The following is a 23,847-nucleotide window of genomic DNA, read 5'->3' on the forward strand; positions in this document are numbered from 1 at the left end:
ATCATTATTGTCCGCTTTGTTCTATTAAACGTTAACAAAAACACAGAAACAATAACGATCAATAGGGCAGTTTGGCAGCGGACATCATATCGCCTGAAAAGGCAAAGAAGTCTTCTGAAATTGTCGAGAGCCTTCTTTTGCCATGCCTATATAATGATTGATTCGTTTATTTTATCCAAGAGCAGACGATGACCGGTATTGGTTCTAATAGAAAGAATTTTACATCAACCAACTGTGCGCATTTGCCCTTGGCCGGTAGGGCACGCGAACTGTGAGGCGATGCTATTTTTCCTGGTCAGCTTTTAGTAAAACAAACAGAGGGGAATACTGATGGGAAGTTGCCTAGAAGACCCCTCTCAATACTTCGCGAGGAGTTATTGTACAATTAATTCCTTCAGCTTTCAAATTCTTTAGATAAGGCAGAGGCATTCTAAGAAGAATTTCAAGAACCGATAAAATCATTTTGGTATTCAAGATATATTGAACTAAACTACCTTTTATTTTAAATGAATGACTTTAAGAAAAAATCTACTTTGTCACGAGATGTTTTCCTTTATCAAGTTATTTTAAGGGAACCAGAAGATTTATGCTGAAGCCCGATGTTATTTTTTGGGATAATTTAAGGATATAGTTCTCTTTATGTTGTTCGTATTTCAGAATTGATTTTTCTACAGCTAGATATAACTAAATGTTTCTAGACAATGAAATAACGGTTTTGCGCGACTTTTTTAAGTGGTACGGTTGATTTGCTGATAGGTCTGTCCGGTCTTGTTGAGAGGAGAGTAAATGTACAAAGCCCATCGCCTTTTCCTTCTAATTTTTTCATCTGGGGCTGCTTCTGTTCTTACGGTGTTCTTATATGTTGACAAATCTAAAATCGATGTTATTCTTAACAATTTTCATTTTGATAAAAGTGCTTGGTAAAATTCATCAACTTGAATCCACTGTATAAAATCAAGAGCAATACAGAAATGACAGAAATATCTAGCTTTCTTAACTTTTTGGTAGGTAGAAAAATTTTGTAACCATATGTGGATTGACTGACCACGTATGGTGACAGTTACCGATGATTTCAATGAACAAAAAATACTTGTTTGTTTTGAGTGAGAGGTTGGAAAAGTGGTTTTTTACTTTTGCTTCTACTTCAAGTAAACGGTGAAGAAAACTCAAGTGGTTTTTATAAATAGGAACGGATCTGGTTTGATACCTCTTTTGTGCTTTTGTTGCAAGGAAATTCGCGCGGTTAAGTTACACGTGGCAAGGGGCATTCATTTACGAAAAAATTTCTTGACATGGATTAGTGCAAATTTTAGGTGTGGGGATTACTCAGTAATTGGGATAACAGATCCAAGGATTTTGGCTTTCCAGTCCCAGCCATTACATAGTTTTAAAAGCTCTCTCTAATTCTAGGCATAGGATCACCAGGAGGTGGTCACAAAGAAAGGGAGGACCAGGGAACTATTCAATAAACATAGCTTCTCAGTGTCCTAAAACTACCTTCGGGAGCTAGGTTATAACTAATAAACTTGACCAGTTTTGCAGTTTAGTCGAAATCCTCAATCTCCTGCTATTTTTACCTCTGCTTGAAAAATTTGAACAAATTTCGGTAGTACAAAACTTGAAAATGGCTTTGAGTAAAGCAAACATTTTATATCATACTGAAAGCTTTTTCGTCTGAAACTTCTCAGAGCATAAAACGCCAGAAAAAGGTTCCGAGAAAACAAGATTGAAAATATATGACCTGTTGTGGATCGAAATAGGCCAATTAGAGAAATGCGAGCACACGGCCGGTATGGTTGTCCAACCTGTACGGCGTGTCTATAGGAAAATTCATAACTTTTTACGAGGTTTTGCTACAAGCAGATAATAAAAAAACTGTAAGACTTTTGAGGGGAAGTGGTGATGTGATCAACATCAATTTATAAAAGCTCTCCAAAAGATAGAAAAAATTCTACAGAGGCGTTTGAACATGGAAAGGATCGAAATAGGGGCTCGGCTGCTTTTGGCGATTTCTCAGCAACGAGAATCGGATAATATTCGCATTTTTGTATTGATACATTACTTTTAAGAAAGCAAATTGCACATTGAATCAATTATTATTGTGCGTTTAAAGCAAAAAAATGCTAGCCGAGGATCCACAAAGCTCTTTCTGGGAGAAAAAGTATTGAAAACAGATATATCTATTTCATAAACTATAGATTGTAAATCATAACATGAATTAGATTTGAAAGTGTAAAATCTAAAAAATGGAGAATGTGGTTGCAACATTAACCTTAATTTACAAAACATTGCTCATATGCAGGTTTTTTAAATTGCATTGACGTTTTAATTAGAGGTGAAAGATAGGAATGTCGACAGTCTAAACATTTTCATAGATTTAGGAAAATCTGTATTCTGTCAAAGCCCTTGCACTAAGGCATCAAAAACTATTTGTCGTTATTTCAGTATATAGCATTATATGACGAAGGATGGCTGGGCAAGGTGAATAGGGAAAAAATACAAGAGAATCTTGAACACTTTTGTGGAAACCCCATCCTTTTATCGGAAAATCCCTGAAAATCCTTTTGTTTTCGCGGAATACTCGTAAGCTTTTTGCAAGAGCGAATTGCTGCCCTCGGCACAAGTAGAAGCAGTGGTACTTTTGTACAGTGTTGGTATATCTTTGGGGTTTGGGGGCTTAAAAATTTTTCCCTACAAATTCAGACAAAGTCGCAAAAATTTCAGAAGTCTTTCGACAATTGTTGTGTTTCAAAGGGGCTGTAGTGCCTCCCAAAGACATGGCCCCCTTTGATAGGGGTAATTGTGCAGAAAGGGTTGGTGAGAGCGTCAGTAAAGAGGGAAAACAAAGCAAACAAAATAAAATTGGGAAAATTGTGGAGGGACAGTCAGGGGGCAATAACGACCCCAGGTGTACAGGCATCCTTACTTATCGCAACCGACCCCCGCGAAGTTTCATTCATGTGCAAAGAAAAGTTTGGAGAATTTTGATGAAATCACAGATCCATGCCTGCCTCACGTGCTATTGAAAATAATCCAGTAGAACAGACGGCCTCAATGCCCTATTTACGCAACACAACATTCATTCCTGTACTCATGAAAGGCTTCAGGAAAACCAGTTATAAAGGAATTTTGAGTACAACTTCCGCACATTCTTCACCTATTTCCCTAAAAAGTTTTGTTTTCTTTATTTAAAACACGAGTAAAGTTATTCAATGTATAACCGCACAAAAACTAAAGACAATCATAACTTGAAAGAAATTAAGCTCACAGGAACAGGAATCTATATTTTCGATATACTCGGCTGCAAGGTCATTCTAATATTGGAGAGATTGGAGCTCCGTGTTGGAAGAAACTGGCTTGTTGGAGTGACGTCATTGTAACCTCGTTTTAGGGCTTCGAAAGTCATGCAGGGATTTTTCGGCTTCCACCGTATGACGCTGTTGCAGTGGGCTAAAAAATATTCCGTTGGCGTGTGTAAGCATAGAATAGAATTCTGTGGTGTAAGCCTTGAAATGAAGTGGTTTGATAATGGAAAAAAGCAAACGGTGACTAACCAGTCTTCTTGCTTTGTTGAACTTTGACTAACACTGGTACAATTTTGGGTGAATAATTCATATTGATTAGCCAGATAATGTAAGCAAATAAGGCTAAAGGCAATTTAGAGGCTAAACTTGACTCAGCAAGGCCAGCAAAAAACCGCATTTTTGACATCCACCTACAAAAGTGAGTAGAATGGCATAAAAACGTGGGTGCGAATGGAATGTGAGAAAAATCTGTCTTACACCCCTCATGGGATTTTCCCACAAAGAATATTAGCAAAAGGCTTGTGAGTCAGAGTTGCCTAAATTAATGAGGTTGTCAACTCTTTGGAACTCGTAACAATGAGAAAGTTTGCCTATACGCACCTATACAGACACAAATCGAGCAACGAAGATGATGTAACGGCATTCAAAAAACTGATAATGACTATAAAACGGGATAATCGGCATAATTACGGTCTTGGGATATCATAAACCTGCTAATCATTAATTAATTAAAACAAGAAATTAGACTTAAGAATTACATCCAGCTTTCGTGGCTGTAATTGGTACCGATACCAAATTCAAGCAGGAACGGTAGAAGGGGCAGGTGCCACACCAATATTCGGACATTCATAAACAGCTCTTAGAAAGTGTTACCCTTTTTGAGCGTTGTAACCCTTACACGAAGTGTCACTAAGTTTTATTGCTCCCAATGACACTGAACAGAAGAGTTCAGTAAGTCTTGATAAAACGGCAAAGTTTGGGAAAATGTTCGAGTGTTTTCATCTAAGAAATGAAAAAAATTAAAATGAATCTAGGATTACTCTGGAAATTCATTTTTTTCATAGAATACTTAACCCTGATTCATACACTAGAACCTTTTTGATATTTTTGGGAATGTTGTTTTTCATTACAGAGTTATGATTTTTCACTCGTGCTCAATCAATCATGCATTTTTACGCCTACGAATGACGTCATTTGGGCACTCCTAGTAAGCCACGCAAAAGTAAGCCAACCAAATAAGGGCTTTGCTTATATTTTTATAACACATTTTCGACGAAGGCCTTGTCAAGATTCTAAAAATGTAACAAAGCTTCATTAAATTTTCTTCTTGGCCCCTCAATTTCTTTATGTATTATCTTCATCATCACAGAGCTGCGTGCTTTTCCCCTTAGAAAATCAAAACCAAAAGCTTCTAAGAGCACGGCACACCTAATTTTTACGTCAAACGGTGGAACATAAACAGTACAGTGTTCTCTCAGCTAGATGCTCTTTTGCATCTAGCAAAACCAAAAGTGGTCTGAAAGGAAAATTCCCATGCCCCTCACGAAGAAAGAGTTTCTCCGTCTGCAAAAATCTAATACGATTCTTTGCCTTAATTTTCTGGTAACAGATTCCCTGAAATAGATTGGAAAGTCAAAGTCCTATTCAAATGTAAGTTCTATACACGATCCTCTCGTAAAAGAAGTGCCAATGGGGGACGCTTGTCATTAGCCAACAGGTTTATTAGAAAGGGTGCCCATTAAACAGGTTTAGGTGCTTTCCTCGCCATCTTTAGCCATCGCAGTGTTGTCACGGTGTCCCGTTGGCTCTGGATGTTAATCATTCAGTTAAAGGGTCGTCCCTGCAGTTAGTGAAGTAACTCTACTTGGAAATCATATCGACGAAAAACTAAAATTTGACCATATATTGATATAATCTGCAAAAAAGCTGTCATTTAGCTTAACGCAATCAAATACTAGTATTCATGGGTAGTAAGGAAAGAGTGGCAATAGTAAACTCATTCATGTCACTTCAATTACCAGTCCATTATCTAGATATTCTGCAAGCCAAAAAAGCTTAAGAAAGTAAACGAGGGGCGCTACGATTAGTAAACTCATTCATGTCACTTCAATTACCAGTCCATTATCTAGATATTCTGCAAGCCAAAAAAGCTTAAGAAAGTAAACGAGGGGCGCTACGATTAGCGCTCTCAGATTAAACTTCACCGTTTTCTAAACTGCTAGTCAAGGCTAAATCTACTACAATTCACATTCGCTCTTTTTGGCTGTTGGCACCAGAAGATTACAACCCTTTGCACAACTTGACTCCAGCTTTTATGAAATAATATTTTCTCCCAAAATCCACTAACTATAATCTTCGAAGAAGTGATTTTCCATTCTTAAGGTTTAAACCAAAAATAATGGTTTTTGGGTCCAAAGATTTTGAATTTTCTTAATAATGAAATAGAGTCATCCAAAATTCAAATCAATTCAAGAATGCAAATCATTTCATAAAATTTGTATTTCAAAATTCAATGCGCCTGGCGCTTGCAGTCATTAACTTCCATGATTGCTTTTTGTTTGACAATGTTGTGAACTAACATAAAACAATAATTATTACTGAACTGCAAGTTTCTAGATTGTATTCGAACACACAGACCAACTGGTCGCTTCACTGTTGCTTTTAAAAAATGTAAATTTTTGGTCTGAAAAGCAAATTTTTAGAAATTCAGTCACTGATTAATGTTTTTATGCTTTTTAAACAGGGTCAATATAAGCAGAAAAAGGGCAAAATCGGAGATAGAAAGGATTTAACAATAGACGGTACAGAAGGTATGTGTCTTTTATACATTATATTTTATAAGAAACACAAGTACAAAAATAGATATACTCCAGGTACTGCGAACTCACAACTGAAAACTTCGCAAGGTATTACAGATTGGCAGTCTGGCTAAAGTTGAAAGGGAGGTTAAAGTGGTCCAATTTTGAGATGCATCAGATGTCAGCCCTTGAAGCTCAAAAATGGCGATTATTAATATGTTGATATATAGTTGATATATACTGATGTGGTCAAAGTGTTGAAACCTATAGACATGACTTTGCTTCGAGTTCTGCAGGGCACCACCTAATTTTGCAGGGTAGAAACCCTTTTCACCCCCCCCCCACCCAAACTTGTTGGCCTAGGTACGCCCCTGTACTGATGTTGTCAAAGTGTTGAATCATACATTGCTGTAGAAAGAAATAACTCTTTCTATGAAATGTTGTTTTTTGGAACAGGCTTAATCTTCAGACTAAATATAGGTCTATGCTCCAGTATTCTAGATATAATCCCTCTTTAGAACCTCTCTTTTATGCCACTTAGAGACATAAAAAGATCCCATGTTGTACTCTGAGGAAGTTTTAAAACTGCTTAAAGCATACGAAAAACGTATTGACAAGCAAGACTTTGTCGTCATTGCAACGTATGTCAGGATCTTACTATCTATCAAATTATTTTGGTGTTACATGGCAGCCCATTTGCAGTAACGTGAATCACTGAGGCTTGATCAGATTTAAAATATGGAAGGTGCATAGTTGGAATGCATTCTGCAATTATTCACTAAAAATTCCAAAAAAACATTCATGAAAACATCTTGCATGTAAATTCCAGTAAACATATTGACAAGCATCACCAAACAGGAATCTTACTCATTTCTTATATTCAAATTTTTTTGAATTTTAACATGTCTAAAATTTAATTGCCTTCTTGGAATTTTCCTTCAATGTTTTTAACTGATCTAAGCATACTCAAAGGGTTATTGTTTGTATGATCGAAATAAGAATTATGCAGCCTCGTCTTGGTTTATTTCTTTAACAACGGAGAGTACCGGAGTGTGACGTCATCAAATATATTCTTTAGAGCTTCTTAAATTTGACCACATAATCTGAAAGAACGGCATAAAATACCTCTCAAAATGCAAAAACAGTTAGATATGTTCAGAATTGGACGAGATTGTTAAATGAAAGATTTCAAGTATGCTAACGGACTACTGTTATTTTTGATCTGTTCATAAAGTTACGAACCAAGACTAAATAGGTTTGATGGGGAAGGATTATGTGCTCTTCTGGTCATATCTCAGCCAATTTGTAACAAAATCTTATGATTTTGCATACTTAGAAGTCTTTCATGATGCTTTTTTGCGTTACGGGATCGAAATTCAAAAATTCTGAAAAAAATTTTTTTGTGACGTCACGGTTCTGAAACTCTCAGAGGGGCTCTACAATACTTTAATTTAAATGTTGTAACTGTTGTATAAAAATTCACCTGAAGCAAACTAATACAGTAATATGTCTCTATAACAGCTGCAGAGTGCCAACTCTCAATTGATGGGGGAAATGACATGTCAGCTATAAATACAGTCAAAAATTAAACTTCTCAAGAATCGATTAGATTTCAATATTCCCCTTCAGATACTAACACGAGCATGCAAACAGTAACTTAGTAACAGATGATTGATGATGGTAGCTTTATTAGAAACGTGACCATGGGCTAGAAAATGTCCCTTTAAAGCTCTCGTATACATAAACAGCTGAAGAGTGAGGTTTCTCTTAAGCTCTCTTGTTTGGTTTGGCATTTTGACGTCACACTATACTTCCTTAGAGAATAAGATAAAACAGATGTATTTCAACAAGCTGGCGTATGTATGTTGTGCGACATTTATTATAGTAAGGATTGCGAAATCGGAGCAGTTTCTCTTTCGACAGAGAAGAACCAGCTAGAATCAGCAGAGATGCTGTAGAAGCTCTTAAAAAGTTTTGTCAATGCTAACTAGTGCCCTAAAATAGGTTCATTTGCTTCTTTAAAGGCTTGAATCAAAACATATCTTTTTTGCAATTTCATTCAATCATCTCTTGGCGAATGCATTTTTCCAAATTATCTAAAATACATATTTTATTTAAACTTTTAAACAAGCAACGAGTTTCATGACAAAAGACAGGCAACTTAAAAACAATTTCTAAAAATGAAGAAATTGTCCGTAAGTATACCAATTTCTATAATCTTTTATCATCATTCTTCAGAACCAGTAGCGGCGCCATGGGGTGGTATGTTATCTCCCCACTTTTGTCGAAGCATGGTCTACATATTTCGTCTAAAAACGGATTAAAAAGCACTTAGTAGGGGTAGATCATATTTCCTAAGGAAATTTGACCTTATACAAATCACTGAAACGAGGCCAATAGGGCGTGGTCTCACGGGTAACACCCATTACCCTCCCACTCTGCAGCAGCTGGCGCCGCCAATGTTCAGAACAAGTGAAATGAAATCTAAAAGGTAGAAAAACCCATTGGAAACAGAAGCTTCGTATCTGTAGGAGAGCCTGGTATCCCGGTCTGATAACCTACGAAAGGCTGATTTTAATTGCTGAAAAAGTTCGGCAGTCCCAAAACCTTGACAACTTGAGCTTTCATTAGCTCAGTTATATTTGCGGTCGCCTTGAAGCTTCCCCAACACATGCAAACCCCCAGTAAGTCGAAAATTTGTTAACTCGAACCGCATTCATCGTTTCCTTGCAGGTTCGACTCGTCAGGATTATACTGTAGCGAAAAAAGATTTTTAATTACTATACAATTGCAACTAAACCTCAATAGCATGTTTATGGGATGCGAACAATGCTGCCATAAACATTGCTCCGCCTTCATTTATTGTGAAGATATCACAAATTTATTACGCAGCATTACGTGGGTGACTTGCAGCGGAGATAAATTCTGCTTTTTCCTGTTTTCTTTACATCACAAAAGCTTATTAGATTCTGTTCTTTAGAGAGAATTTTCAAACTTCAATCTTCAATCTGCTCAATCTGAAATTTTTTATCGAACTCTCACTCACTCCGATAGATCCTTCAATATTAATAGGAGTAGCATCTTAGATCGTGCTGTTCTATACTCCAAATTCGTGTACAGCTCTTCCTAAATGACACCGCGCATTTTCTGACAGGCCAGTAACAGTAAAATTCATTAGATAGCTGATATATGAATACACCCGTCAGTCTCATTTGTATTAAAGATCCCTTACACAGACACACCCTATCTAGTGGTAATCATTGACTACACAGTCAAAGAGCACTGCTCCTTACAGCCATGTGACATACGAAAATACATTGCTAATCATATTTAGCATCGACTAAGCCTCTCTCATCTATAACCCTCCTTTGAAATTACCGCAATAGTATTTGAAAAGTTCTCTTCAAAGTCATTCATATACGACGAAAAAGTGTCAACTGAGATGATAAACTGAACCAATACACACTTTCATTGAAACCTAATGCTTTTAAATAAGGTATTCACCTCTTTTCAAATCAATTGCATTTTCTTCGGCTTTCGTTAGCACCGACTAGGAGAATGAGAAGGTTCTGTCAAGGAGGGGAGACAAGACCTCTTTCCGTAATTTAGCCCTACTGCGGAATCCAACTAGAATTTAGACGATTCAGTTAGCGATTCTGGCAATGCATGGGGGGGGGGGGGGGGCTTTTCGTCGTAGTATTTTGTTTACTCTGCTCAATTCGTTCTCCAAAATGATAGGTGTAGCCTATGCGCCAAAGTTCTTGCAGAAAAGAGGTGGGAGGTGTGGGGAAAGACCAAAATGGTGAGGATGGATATCAGAAAGAATTTAAATGAAGATAAAGATGGAGGAAAATGGAAAGTGTTTCTCGGAATTTTTATAACTAGCAAGAAGACAGTTGAATTATTCTATGTTTCCTTTTAAGTCTATGTTTCATTTTAACCAAACTTTCTTTGTTAAAAAACTAAGCTTATATCTTTGTTGCTTTCCAATCTTAACCAAGCTGTATATAGGGGCATTGGACTTGTAATCTGGGAATCTAGATAACGGGTGCGGCATTGTGGGGATTGTGGGGAGGGCTGACGCGGCATTTTTTGGCAAAATTGACAAAAAAAATTTTAAAAATCGTTGAATTTTCAAGAAAATTTCTTTAGCAAAATTCAAATAAAAGGCAGGACTCGAACGGATTATGTTTCGGTTAAAATATGCTTTTTATAATTTTATATAATAATTAGCATTTGTCATCTTTCATCCATGTACCACAAATATTACATGCTGAATGATCGTATCGTTCCAGTAACCTAGAATTCTGACAGCTGACAACTGCTTGTAATTGTTGTATATTGCAGGCAGAAAAATTTTCAAGGAAACCTTGTAATTTCATACAGACAAATCTTAGACATTGTGTTGCCATGTACGTAAATATCTTGCTTGTAATTACGCAAATAAACTTTGTGTAATAGCATTTTTCGAAATGTAACATATTTCAATTGTAACATTACTTGTGTCAAACATGAGCAGTAAAAGCCAGTTTGTGTTGATAAATTATAGCTGAGGTCTATTAAACCTTGCTCTCCCCTGTATAGGCTGCAATAACTCGAATCCAATTTCACTTACTAAGATCATCCAGATATTTGTGGTGGTTACTAAGCAATCAGACTTACCTGTGGCAAGATTAAGTACATTTTTGCTATAGTTGTGTAACTGTGACAAAAATTTCACATATTGGTTCAGACTTCAGTAAAAACATCAAACTTTCCATTTCAATGGGTTTGTTGTTCCCAAAGTTTTCTTACAACAATCTCAGACTTTTTAATGGCATCCTTTAAAATCGTGCTTAATTCATTTTGTAAGTTGAAAAGTTGCCGCATTCATTGGCACATGGCCAGGGTCACTGAATGAGCAAGGATGCTCTCTCAAAATACATATAAAATAGCAGTAAGTAAAAATGGGCCATCTTTTGGCATTTTCAATGAGCTGAACCCCAAAGCTCAGAAGGACTCATGTCCTCGGCTTCTTCCTTTACATAACTTCCTTTACCCTGGGTACCAGACTCACTATATAAAATAATAGAGACTCTCTATTTTATCTTATATATAGTGAGTCTGGTACCCAGGGTAAACTTCCTTACGAAGCTTGGGGTGCAGCTTTTGTTGGATCCCAATTAACCTTAAAAAGAATTGGTCTTTTGCATTTTGCTAATGCAGCTGAGCAACAACTCTAGCATTTTACTGTTTAGAAGTTGTAGAAGTAAACAGTAGTGAGTCTGTTTTATAACAGGGGTGATAAAAATGATAAAATGATTTTTAGTAGCAGATATCTCGTGAGTCTTTGATAACAAAAAGTTCTATTCATAATTCCCGAGAGTTATATCATTAATAAATCATTCATAAAAACATGCTGTAGCTAGACCTTGTTTTTAACATTTACAGAATTACGTTAGAGTACCGAAAGCGTGGCCTCTTTTCCCCAAATAATGTTTGCTGAAAAGCTTACTATTATGACTATCTTTCAGAAGTATATAAGATGACATCCAAGCTCTGAAATCATACGTTAAACGATTTCCTTTAAAAAGGGGAGAGGGGTTACCTTTGCGGTACCTTTATTTACTAAAACATTAGGCAAGGGTTGTTATCAGTAAGAGGGCAACAAGCAGTGGCGGGCACTTTGTCAAATATTGGGGGGAGGGGTGGCAAGCCCATTGTTTTGATAAGATGGCGTCACATTTTTCTATCGCTTTAGAACAAAAATCCATTGTCTTCAAAAATGTTAAGGGGAGGGGGAGAACACCTTCCCCTTCGCCCCCAGGTGTCCACCATTGTCAACAAGCTAATATTGAAAATAAAAAATTGCAAGATTTCATTCAATGTCATCAGTGGTATGCTGGGAATGAGATCGCGAGAGGGGGGGAAGGTGAGATCACGTGAAAATTCATGTTGGTGTCCCTGATATTTCAGCGGCAGAGGGGCAATTGCCCCCTTGTCCCCCTTGCCAACACACGCCACAGAATGTGGTGGAATCATTGAACTAGATATCGTTTGGTTTTAACAAAAGTAATCAACTGTTCTTAAGGCCTCGCTGGTACAATTAGCCCTTACCCTGTCAACGAAAGATGTTGCTTCTGATGTAAAAAAAATAATCTTATTTCTTACGGTTTGCTAAACCATGGAATCGATATGTGAAAGATTTACTTCGGAAATGAATGTCTGCAGGGTTGTTCTTATTCTATTCTCACGATATACATCTATCATTATCTTTAATGAAATACTCTCACTTTTATAGACTTAATCTTTGTCTCCTTTCTGGCTTCTTTTATATTTAGAGCAGTTTTATATTTGTTCAATAGAATTATACATTGGTATCATGGCTTTTTGCTATTCTATGAAAAAGATTTTTCAACCCAGAATAGATAGATATTCGTTGGCTGTACGCATGGTTCTTCAGTCAGGGTTGTCAATTCTTAACATTTAGCAGGGGCACCTTTGCCCCCTCTTCATTTTATCTCCTTAGTTTTGGTTGTCAGATCAAGAAGTTTGTGCTAATTGTACTGCTCTTTATGTTAGTAACAAGCAAAAAACTATATCAAGTATCAGTAAATTAATTATATTTGGATTTGTCAAAATACTGTTGCATGGATCATAAAATTTACTTGCTCTTTCGGATTTTGACAAATCTCTTTACACTAGAACGACCTTCAACGCGACATTAAACCTAATCGAAGTTACGCCTCTCTCAAATTGGATATTCATTCTTCGAATTTTCTAAACACACAAAACATCTATTCGGTAGTAAACAAAAAGAATAACATGAAAATATGTCTAAACTTGGAATTAATCTAGTAAAAGACTTAATGAATTGCAATGCAATTAAATTTGTCTTCTAAAAACCTAGCATAAGAAACCAGGTTATAAAACCCTTCAAAATGAAATGCTTGGGTGATAAGCAGACAGGTAAGTTATATTCGAAAGGGGAGGATTGTGAATCCCCACAATGAACTCAGAAGGGAAGAAGGGTAGAAGAAGCTTTAGCTAAACAGGAAGGAGGGTAGAAGAAGTAGTTGCAAAAGGGAGAAATTGGAAAGTTAGGAGACCTTTATATTTACTTTTAGGAAACGCGGTTAATTCAAACTTATCAAAAGGAAGAAAAAATGGTCGCTTTGATGTTGCTCTTGCAAAACCAGTTACAAATTTCTTGACACGAATGTATCGTTTGTCTTGGAAAAATAAGACGTGTTTTAACCTACTTGGCCCACCCCTTGTTCCTTGGTATTTGTCAATTAGCTGTTAATAACTATTTGCGACCAGGTTCCTCCTTTTTCCACTCATGTGCAGCCATGTTTTTACTGTCTCCATCCAATGAACTATTATTTACCATGACGACAGTATCCATTAGACTTAGGGCCAGAAACATGTGAAAGTGCAAGATAAAATGAGCATTGAAAACTGTCAGAATATCAGAAAACACAATCACTGATATCCGAGCTTTGTATAAAAGCAGGGTCGTTTGTCAATGAAGAAGAAAGTTTTGCATGAAAATATATGCTTGGAGTTAAGTGAATTATGTGTATTAGACAGTGATCTGTCAAAGGGTTATAAATTAGCATGTAACAAAAGTCAGTGTAGTGAATGGTTGATTACTGCACATGCTGTCTCATTCATTGCAAAGAACCATCAGAATCATAAGAAAGATGAAAACATCAATGTACGGAAAAGTTTAATAGTTAGCACATTAGAAATAATTGTTTGCTATTTTCTTATTTACATGTGAAAATGAATCGTCCTTTGCTCATTCGAAGGAGAATTGAAAATGAATAAAAGGATGAGTGAACCAAAAAATGGATCAATTAATAAAGGAAGGAATCGCAGCAAGTTTAATTAAAAGTAGTATGATAAAATAATAAATGCATTTACCGAGAGGGTTATGGTAAATTTAATGAATAGAAGCTGATAAAAAAGAATAAAAAAGGGAAATGCAATGTCTAGGTGGGCATGGTTTTGTAATAGTCTTACCATTTGACATTATGGAATAAAGATCTAGTTGTACATCAAAACAACAAAGACAGTACTTTAGTAAACAGGAATAGATTTGATGGTACTTGAAAAAGATATAGTCTATCATTAGACTGGATGTTATTGCATAAGGATAAAAACCACCAGAGTAATTACGGTTTTTAGGGCACTTTGGAAAGAATGATATATTAAAAGAGGGATACTATTATTTGGTCACATTCCATCTGTGGGAGTAGTCTCACTAAGTCCTGATAGTGGGTCTATTCGGTTTGAGGGTTTTAACAAACGGCTACCAAAAAATCTAATACACTTATTTTTTATAAGAAACTGGCTATAAGAAACAGTCAGAAAAAATTAAGAAACTTCAGTATTCGAAGCAAAAATATTAAGAAACTATTAAATCGTGATAAAACTGAGAACAACGAAATTTGGTAAAATCCAAGAACATGATTGCCTTTTTGGCCTAGAACTAAAGACACAAGGGCGGAAAATATACTTCCCACATCTAAATACAGCATCAGAATGGAGGAGAATTTTTTGACGTGATAAAAAAGGGGACGAACATTTCATAACATCATTCATGACATCATGATTAAGAAACGCCTAAGAAGCAATGAGTATTTAAAACTTTCCAGAACATTAAGAAACTGTAGTACTCAACATCGACCTTTGTTTCTTATAACAAATGAGTTAATAAAGGAATAACCCTTCAATTCGTGGGTATTGTAAGTAGCTGCAATTTCTCACGGAATACCTCTATTTGACTGCTGAGCTGATATTGGGAAACTTTTTATGCATAACACAGAAAAGTATTTGATTAAGTGATTTAGTGAATAAACTAAAAATGAATTTTGTGATTTAATGACTTTTATGTGCTATGCAAAATTTTATGCAGATTAGGTATTTGCAACTGAATTGCTTTACAACAAAATTCCATGCGTTTAAAGGGAAATGTGAATTTCTTTTACATAAAGACATGTTTTTTGTATTGCAATTGGCGTGTTATCAATCTTTCACAGATAATTGTTAATAATGAATGCTACAAGATGGCATAATTTTAGTTCTTTTTATACCATATAGGGGATATTGTGAAAAGCCAATTAAGGGCAATATTTTAAAGTTTAGGTTTGGCCTTCTTCAACCCTGACGGAACCCCCTATCAGTCCTTCAACCCTGACGGAACCCCCTATCAGTCCTTCAACCCTGACGGAACCCCCTATCAGTCTTGAGCGTATTCCAACCCACAAGGTTCAGAAATTTCCATTGAATAATATGAAAGAAATTAAAATAGTAAAATTTAACACTACCAAGCAAAATCCAGTTCAACGACAAATTATTTCTAATGTGAGAATATATAACTAACATTAGTTAACTAATACTTTGTCCCAGCAGAGAGATCTTAATTATAATGGTTGTCAAAAAAGGGAGACATATTTAAAAGTTAAAGAGACATGAAGACATATTTATAATTTAATCAAATTCAAGAAGGAATAAAGGTTTTGAGTACGAAATCATTTTGAGTGATCAATGATGCACCCTAATCTGTGAGCCCCGAGGTGTGGCAAAGTGATGACGGCATCACAATATCTTTTTGGGAATTTTTCCCACCCGTTCTCTACAAAAATTCTCCCGGCACAAATGGCCTTTTTTCCGTGCCACCATCTTTCCATGGACATCAGTACTTAAATATAAATACTTGCAAGCAGTTTACTATACTTAAAGTAAGCGCCTAACAGATCATAAGCAATAATTGCCGCTACCGGTCTCTCCTTCACCCAACAAAGCTATTTTGCTCTCGTGAAATCATGACAAGTACAGTATCATGTAAATGAAAAGTTGAACAAAAGCTGTCAATCTTGCGATGAAATTATTCATGTTGTAATTGGCTTAGATGTGGAATTTACAAACTTACAATTTTCGTTTCGTAAATATCCTGCTCAAGTGGAAAGGATTGGAAAAGCAATTTCCCAGTGAATGATGATAGGATAAATTTCTGTCAGTTGACAATGAAAATCGTCTATTTACGAAATTATGTCGAAATCACGATTTTCACTTAATTGGAGGTGGCATAAGTAGTTTTCCTTATAAAATCTGTTGTGAATGACAGTGGAGACGTTAATTGATTAATTCTAGTACATCAGCACATCAGCGAAATGTTTACCGTCATTAAATGGGCAGAAATCTTGTTCGTTCTGTAATTTAGTTGACGCTGCCTAGCAAACCGGCTTTTTGTATGAAAAGATATGCAGAAGTCGAGCTTAGTCCCAAACATCTTGGATAAAACAGGAAATTCTACGATCCATTCGAAAAGCAAGAAAAGGTTATAGTGCACTGAGCACACGAGATAAACCCAGTTTTAACTCTAATATTACTGAGATTACAATTACCGTTTAGAACACAATGTTCTTATATGCTAAACAGCTTCCTACATAAAAGATTAACCATATTTAACTGTTTTTTGAAAAGATTTCGTCCGCTGATTCCATCCGTCAACTGTAAGAAGGTCGCGGAATGCTTTGTCACCGAGGACCGCTCGCGCACGTCGAGAGACGCTAGCAAGTCGTGGGACGCTTGCACATCGATTTACGCTCGCAAGTTCTAGGGCGCTCGCAACTCTAGGAGTACTCGCACTTGCATGTTGAGAGGCGCTTTCAAGTTGAGGTACGTCTCAGGTTTAGGGACGCTCACAAGTCGAGGGATAGTCGTAAATCGAGTGAGACTGGCAAGTAGTGGAACGCTGGCAAATGGTAGACGCTAGAAAGTTGAAAAGCGGTTGCAAGTTAAGGGACGCTAGCTCGTCAGTCGAGACCGTCGCATTCAAAGAGACCCACTCGCAAGTCGCGAGATCGTCGCATTCAACCAGCTACGTTTAGCTTCCTCAATTTTCTATTGGCATCTACAAAACCTCTATAATTATTAGCCTCTGCGTCATTTTGAAAAAGTTTTTATAAAAAGATTAACTTCCTTTCCTTTTTGTAATATCTCAACATTTCTCTTCTTTTTCCGGATAGAAATTCTCAGGTTAAATGTCGCAATAACCGTTTTGCTAACTTGTGTACTCCATCTTAAGTTTAGAGCGAAAATATAATATGTGCCAAATGTCCTCTCTCTCAAAGTCAGTCCCTGTGCGTGAACTTCTAGCGCCTCCTTGTTTTCATTCATTGTTTTGCATTCATTCAATGTAACTGAAAGGAGTTTAGTCAATATATTGCTATCAGATTCGATGACAAAGGATTTTTTCAGAAATTTATGCAAATTGCTTACAAAACAAGATGTTCAAATACTTGCACTTGAGCTGATAGTAATATTCATATCCATTTCTACTTGCAAAAAGTTTTATTCAATAAGATCAGTTTTATAACATCATTCCTGCGATGCGTTGTTAACTAATTCCTTTTTTGCAAAACTTTCGTTTTGCTGTTTTTAGGGATAAAGGGGTTTTTGCTATCCCACTTCAGGCTGAAAATTGAAAATGGCACTGCCAAGAGACCTAGAAGAGCGAGAGGACCGTATCACGTGGCCTGGGAAATGAAGAATAAAGTGTCAGCTGGTCATTCAGAATATGCTCCACCCCCCCCCCCCGTTCCCGGGCCTGCTTTAGTCCAGTCCTCAATGATGGAGAGTGAAATAGGAGGGTTGCGCTTTATTCCTTCAATAAATCCTTGCCTGTTAGCTAGGTTTTGTCGATAGCGTTATTTGGGTACCGGAATCAGACCAAAAGTTGAGCCACGGTGGTATCAAAACTTTATAGAAACAACTGTTATATGATCTTAAAAACAATTGTCACCAACTTTCTTGAAATTTGATTGTTTAATCGAAACAGAATATCGAGCGAAGTTCAAATATTACTGATATAAAGCAAAGTAAAATCCCCAGCACTAGTTTCTACGCTTCTTTCAGCTCTGGACCCACGCAATGTGCCGACTTCTGAGCACAGTTGTTGCCACATTCCTTTCCCCATAAGATCCCAATTATTTAGTGAAGAGGGTCTTTGAATGGATCGATATATGTCGAAATGGGTGATGCATGCACTGTTAGCAAGGAGATTTTACCTTTATTTTTAGGAGCATAATCTTGAATGTGTTTCAACGAACAGCCCCAGGAACTCTCGATTTGCTCCTCAGTCCCTGAATACATTAAGAGGACACTCTAAATCGGGGATTTACTAATTAGCAAAACAAACCAACGATTGTTATCTTTCCTACGCTAACACGGTAGCAAGGAAGTTTTTTCAGTCACGTTTACTTTTTTGAAAATTTGTTCATTGAAGAAAACCTTTACAAACCTCCCAGGACCTGTTGATATTAGCTAATCCAGCCATGTTTATTTTCTCTTTTTGTCTCTAATTTCGTCAAGTAAATCATAAATTTTGCTTTGTCGAATTATCTAAGAAAAGAATTTAATCTGGCGCAACATTTTCTCCCATGATCAGGATCAAAAGGCGGCTTAATAAGGTTGAATTGTTGGGATTTTTTAAACTTTGTTTGCATCTTCAATTCTTTTTGTAACAAATTTTAGTAACGAAACTCGCACCATTGTGGTAATGACCTGATTTATGTTTGACTGAATGAAACATTCGGTGCACGTTAGATATCAGTCAAGTCGTCCTTATGGTATTCCATTGTGGTAAGAATCCGTTTATCGTTCATTGAAAGAAAATAATAATTTCAGCATCCGCCACGGAGTGCCTTTCAAGAAATATCGTTCTTTGGAAACACAACTCACATAGCCACCACTGCCCCCACCGCTCGAAAAGTTTTTGTTTGGTTTAGCCTTGTTAATGAGTTGAATCATGTTATAATGTTCCCATCTTTTATTGGTCTCATTTTAATGTTGCCATAAATAATTGTGATAAGTTACTATCACGTTTAAGTATGTAGAAAGTTTTTCGAAATTAGAGAGATCAAAGGAAAGAGGAATCGTGACCATATTCCAGAGTCAAGAAAAGTGTGTATTCTTCCTCTGAACATAACCCTTTCAATGTAAAATCTTTCTTGGAAAAACAATGAGAACAAGGCGGGCCTCTGGTGTAGCATTAAAGCTGCTCTTTGTTCAAATGGCCTTCCTGGATTTGCTAAATTTCCTTTTTGCAACCTTAAAGATTTGATTGAAATTGAGCTTTGCTTTGCATTTTTAAACGTTAACCACCTTTTAAAAATCATTTCCTTCTTCAAAATTTTTCGTTTTTCAAGATAAATACTTGAAAATACTGCCTCCTGAGGCGATAAGAAGCTATTTTAAAACATTTTCAATGCCTACTGAGTTGGCTAGGATTATGTGAAAATGTAATCTTACAAGACCAATATTTAGCAATCCTGTTCTGCAGTAAACTCTGTTTGTATTCAGGTTGCCTAAAGGTCTCAAACCTTCTTATCAAAAAAGCCTAATGTTAACGAAGAGGTGTTTAATAGCTTCCACGGCGATCCACCTTCCAATGAAAAGAAATTCTAGGAAATGCTGATAATTAGATTTGCCACAATCTTTAAGATCATTTTTGGTTTTAATCTAGAGCCAACACCGTTTGTTGTTAACGACGCTTTTAGTTCGTTTTTGTCAGAAAGCTGTGTCAGTCACCCCTGAAAGATATAAAGATCATACAAAATTTGCAAGTCTTGGATTCACAATTTTAATTAATACATCTTTGTGGATGGTAGTTGCAGAGGTATATCAAAAGTAAAAGGAAATTTAAGACAAGTTGGCTGATATTGCAAGTGGGGAATAATGAATATGCAAATAGGGCTTGCACATTCATAATTTGTTGTGCAAAGGTGAATGCCATTATCTATAGAGGTTCAGTTACTTGATATAGAAGGGATCTACATATTGACTTGATTATTCAATACGGGATTAATCCGTAACATGACGTAAAAAAGACTGACACTATCAGATATAACACACTAAGCCAAATACATCTAGCGACGTGACATTGATTGATAAGTCCCGAAGCATAAAAATGTCCCAATTTTCATCTTTTATTGCTCAAAGCGAGGAACTTCCTTTCTCTAAATTTTGACGAAACATTAGTCTAATTGAAAAAGAAGAAAATAAATGGTCAGGATGTTCCTTGATCCTTAAGAAACTAAAAGATGTAACGAAGGAGGGGTCGGGGCTGTATTCACTAATGGATGTGGGAACACGTTGCATTCCATGTAAGCTTTACACTAAAAGTCTATGCCATAGTTGTCTTGAATGTACGTTAAACATCTTGTCCATGCCAAAGGATAAAATATTAAAGCAATTGTGCCTAAAATAGCCACTTGTTAGCCGCCACGTCCGCCAAGAAGCACACTTTCACGCCAAATGGGATTTATGTAAATGGAATTTATATTGCATGTAGAAAATAAGCCAACGATAATCTTGAATGCTCACAAAAGTGTTGGGATAATGAAGCTGACGTCACATTTAATCCCTTCTCCTCTTCATATGTTCCAAAACAGGAATAATATTACGAAATTGAACCTGGGGGTTGAGGTGAGAATCGTATTTATTCTCATAGGAGGACCAACCATGGCTGGGTCCGACTTGGAAGAAAATTTTTGAATCAAGCCTTCTGGGATGGCTAAAAATGAATCCTCCAGACTTGAATATTACAAAATACTATACCTCTCAGAACAGACGATTCGACGTTTTGTAGAAACATATTGATTAGAGACTTTTAGGATTAAGGGCGGAGTTATGCCAAAACTCTAGTGAAAGACACTGGGGAAAGAAAGAAAGGACAACCTTTGGTTCAGAGTGCACATCAATGTGAATAACAAGAAGCTGTTGTATTGATTTGATTTCCCTGAACAGAAATGTACATCTTCTATGTATCGAGCATTTTCAGCAGGCCATGTTTCGAATATACTAAAAGAAACAGTCAAAAATTTTCATCTTTGAAAAAGTGGGGAGGGGTCTGAAGCCCCCAGCCCCCCAGCCCCCCAGTGGCACCATTCTTGTTGCTTTTCATTTCCTCGATCGGATAATTTTGTGTCTCATGTAGATAATTCTTATTCTTTTGCGTTGACATGAATTTTTACTCATGCAAAAAAGGAGTATAGAAGGATGCGCCACTGTCACAGAATAAGAAAAAAGTTGTGCCATTGTTGCGTTCAAGTCCACTGAGAGGGGAGCAAGGGGGCAATTGGCCCTAGGCCCCTTGATTTTCTGGGAACATTCTAGCCTGCGTGCAGACTCGACTTTTGAGTCTGCACGCAGGCTAGGAACATTCCAGTTCTCTAGGAACCTCAGACTGGTTTTTCTGTCAATGTTCTTAGCGGATAGAAAGGTCTGAATCGAAGAAAAATAAAATCTGACTTATGCTTGGGAATCAGTCTTGATCCGCCACTGGGAGAGGTGATAGTCTAGACGGATTGCGCGCTAAAACAAAAGCTGAACAGTGAATTAATAAAAATTTCACAGATGGTGAAATTGCTTTTATCAAAGTAAACAAGCTCTCTTGACGATTCCGTAAAAAAAAAGTTGGGAAAGTTTTGCCGATTTTCTTTGTTTTTAAGCAATACGTAACCCACGTCATCTATGAGATTTCATCATTACATTCCATTCAAAAATCCTTTTTTGTAGAAAAATGATGGTGGGCAGTTTGTTTTCTTTCTTCATCTGATTGCGTAAGTGACACAACCTTCACACTGTTCCAAATATTTCACGTGCATCATCGGGTAACTTTTCTTGAAACAGGATAATTTAGTAAAGAGATACCGATGCGCGGTACACCAAGCTAAATCGAATGCATCAAAATCCCCGAGTCTTTATCTGTTTGACGTTACTTTAGTGTTATGGATTTCTTGAAGATCAGAAAAATTTCATATCACCTTTTATTTTGAGATTCAGAAAACTGGGGCGAAGTAATATGAATTTTTTTATAAATGTTAAGATTATACTGTGACGTAGAGTCTCATGAGGATCGGATCGAATACACTTGATTGGTACATGAATGGCAAATCATTTTCTTATTTAGAGACTTTCTTTAAACACACTTTTGATATGAGTCACTACCTCTTGAAGCAGAGGGCTGTAGATATTTCGTTGATCTATTTAAAATCTTCCTAACGCCATTTTCTAAAAAACTCTACTTTTTCAGGGCTAGTGACACCCTACCAGCTCGTCACTGTTCCGCAAACAGTTTCTTTCAAGGATATTGTTAGGCCCCATTTGCATCAGTCCGGGCTAGATTCCATTCCAGGTCAGGTTAGCACACTGCAGCAAAAATGTTTTACGTTTATATGAGCCCGGGACAGCTGGTTCCTTTAGAGGTTGACCTCACCAACGTTAGCCTAACTTGTTAGCTCAGGGGTGGCCCCAAAAAATCCAATGTGAGGGCGCTCGAATTGATGCTATTATTTGACTAAAATTCCAACTTTTGACAAACGTACTAAAATGCTTCATGATGTTTTTCTGCCTATGAATTTATGGGGGCACTCGTCATGCTAGCGGTACATTGGAAGGCCGGCGAGGGGTTGTCGGAAACCCTAGGTATACATGAAGACGAGGCTTCCTTGCGAGCGAAGCGAGCAGATAATTTCTGCGACCATGCATTCTAGACTAGCTTAAAAGACAATTCAGAATATTCCTTGCAGCTATTTTTTTGCAAACATTTTGCAATTTTTAAGGCATACTTTTATTAAGTTTGATTAATTCAAGTCTAAAAATTGAATTCTTACTTTATAAGGCACCATAGACCCAGGTTTATTCCTTGGAAATTAACAATACTGTAAAAAGTTTCATCGCACTATTATTTTCTTCTATCTCTATTTTCTTAGTTCTTTTTATTCTCTTAAAACACTTTTTCGTAGAAAAGTAGGGAGCTGAAGCCTCCCAGCCCTCCATCTGGCGCCGCGACCCCACGACCCCACGACTCCACGACCCCACGACCCCACGACTCCACGACCCCACGACCCCATGACCCCACGACTCCACGACTCCACGACCCCACGACCCCGGGTTTGGCTGTCCCGACGTCACATAAGGAAACCTTAGAGGAAGGCAACCCGTCTCAAAGGAGTTACCCGGCAAAACGGGTTGACCCGGGTTGGCTGCTGTTATCGTGTAAGCGTTTGAAGAGGATTGACCGTAGACGGGTTGAGCTTCTGAGTCGGGGAGCAGCAAACCAGAACTCGTGTAAACGCAGCTTCAGTTTAAGGGCCCTATTTATATATAGTGAGTCAGCCCGGCTAGACTGGCCATATAACCTTTTCGAGCTGTTCTTTTGCCCACCTTTATATCTATGAACAGGCCCAAATAACTATCTTGAATCATCTGACAATTTGATTGCCAGAGCTGAAAAGGTAGAAGAAAAAAAGTTGTGAAAATTGAAAAGATGAAGATTCAAGGTAGCGTTCTAAGAAATTTCTGTGACCACCCCTAAAAATTTTTGACAAACGCCTATATAATTATTACTTATACATAAAATCATACATAAAAATGTTTTTCTTAATTTTCAATTGATAAATCTTCATATAGTTACATCAATTTTGCCATAGCCAAGGTACAAAAAATTTTTTTTTCAAGTTGAGGACCTTGCAAAACTTTCTTTGTTAACTAAACGTAAAATATATTTAAATCTGGTAAGTTCATTTCTCTGCTCTGTTTTATGTGTAAACATATCTTTTCGTGCGAAATAAGCGTTTAGAAGCCTTTAGCAAGAAAAAATTGTATGAAGATAATGATACATCTTTTCAAGAGAGGTAATGATTTTCTCACCTCAATGCCATGAACACCCACAATTTTACTTCTCTTTG

At 36.9% G+C, this 23,847-nt stretch overlaps 1 protein-coding gene across 1 annotated transcript in view; it reads left to right on the forward strand.

The window, feature by feature from the left end:
• LOC148958431 (uncharacterized) overlaps nt 1–23,847 on the forward strand; it is a 50,943-nt gene that overhangs the window by 21,318 nt on the left and 5,778 nt on the right. Inside the window, exon 2 of the mRNA XM_089112705.1 lies at nt 6,049–6,115. Within this exon, the coding sequence (XP_088968831.1) occupies nt 6,049–6,115 (67 nt within the window). The remainder of the gene's footprint in view (nt 1–6,048; nt 6,116–23,847) is intronic.

The sequence above is a fragment of the Rhopilema esculentum genome, chromosome 15, assembly GCF_057945365.1.
Source record: "Rhopilema esculentum isolate cy_ngs chromosome 15, ASM5794536v1, whole genome shotgun sequence".
Lineage (NCBI taxonomy): Eukaryota > Metazoa > Cnidaria > Scyphozoa > Rhizostomeae > Rhizostomatidae > Rhopilema > Rhopilema esculentum.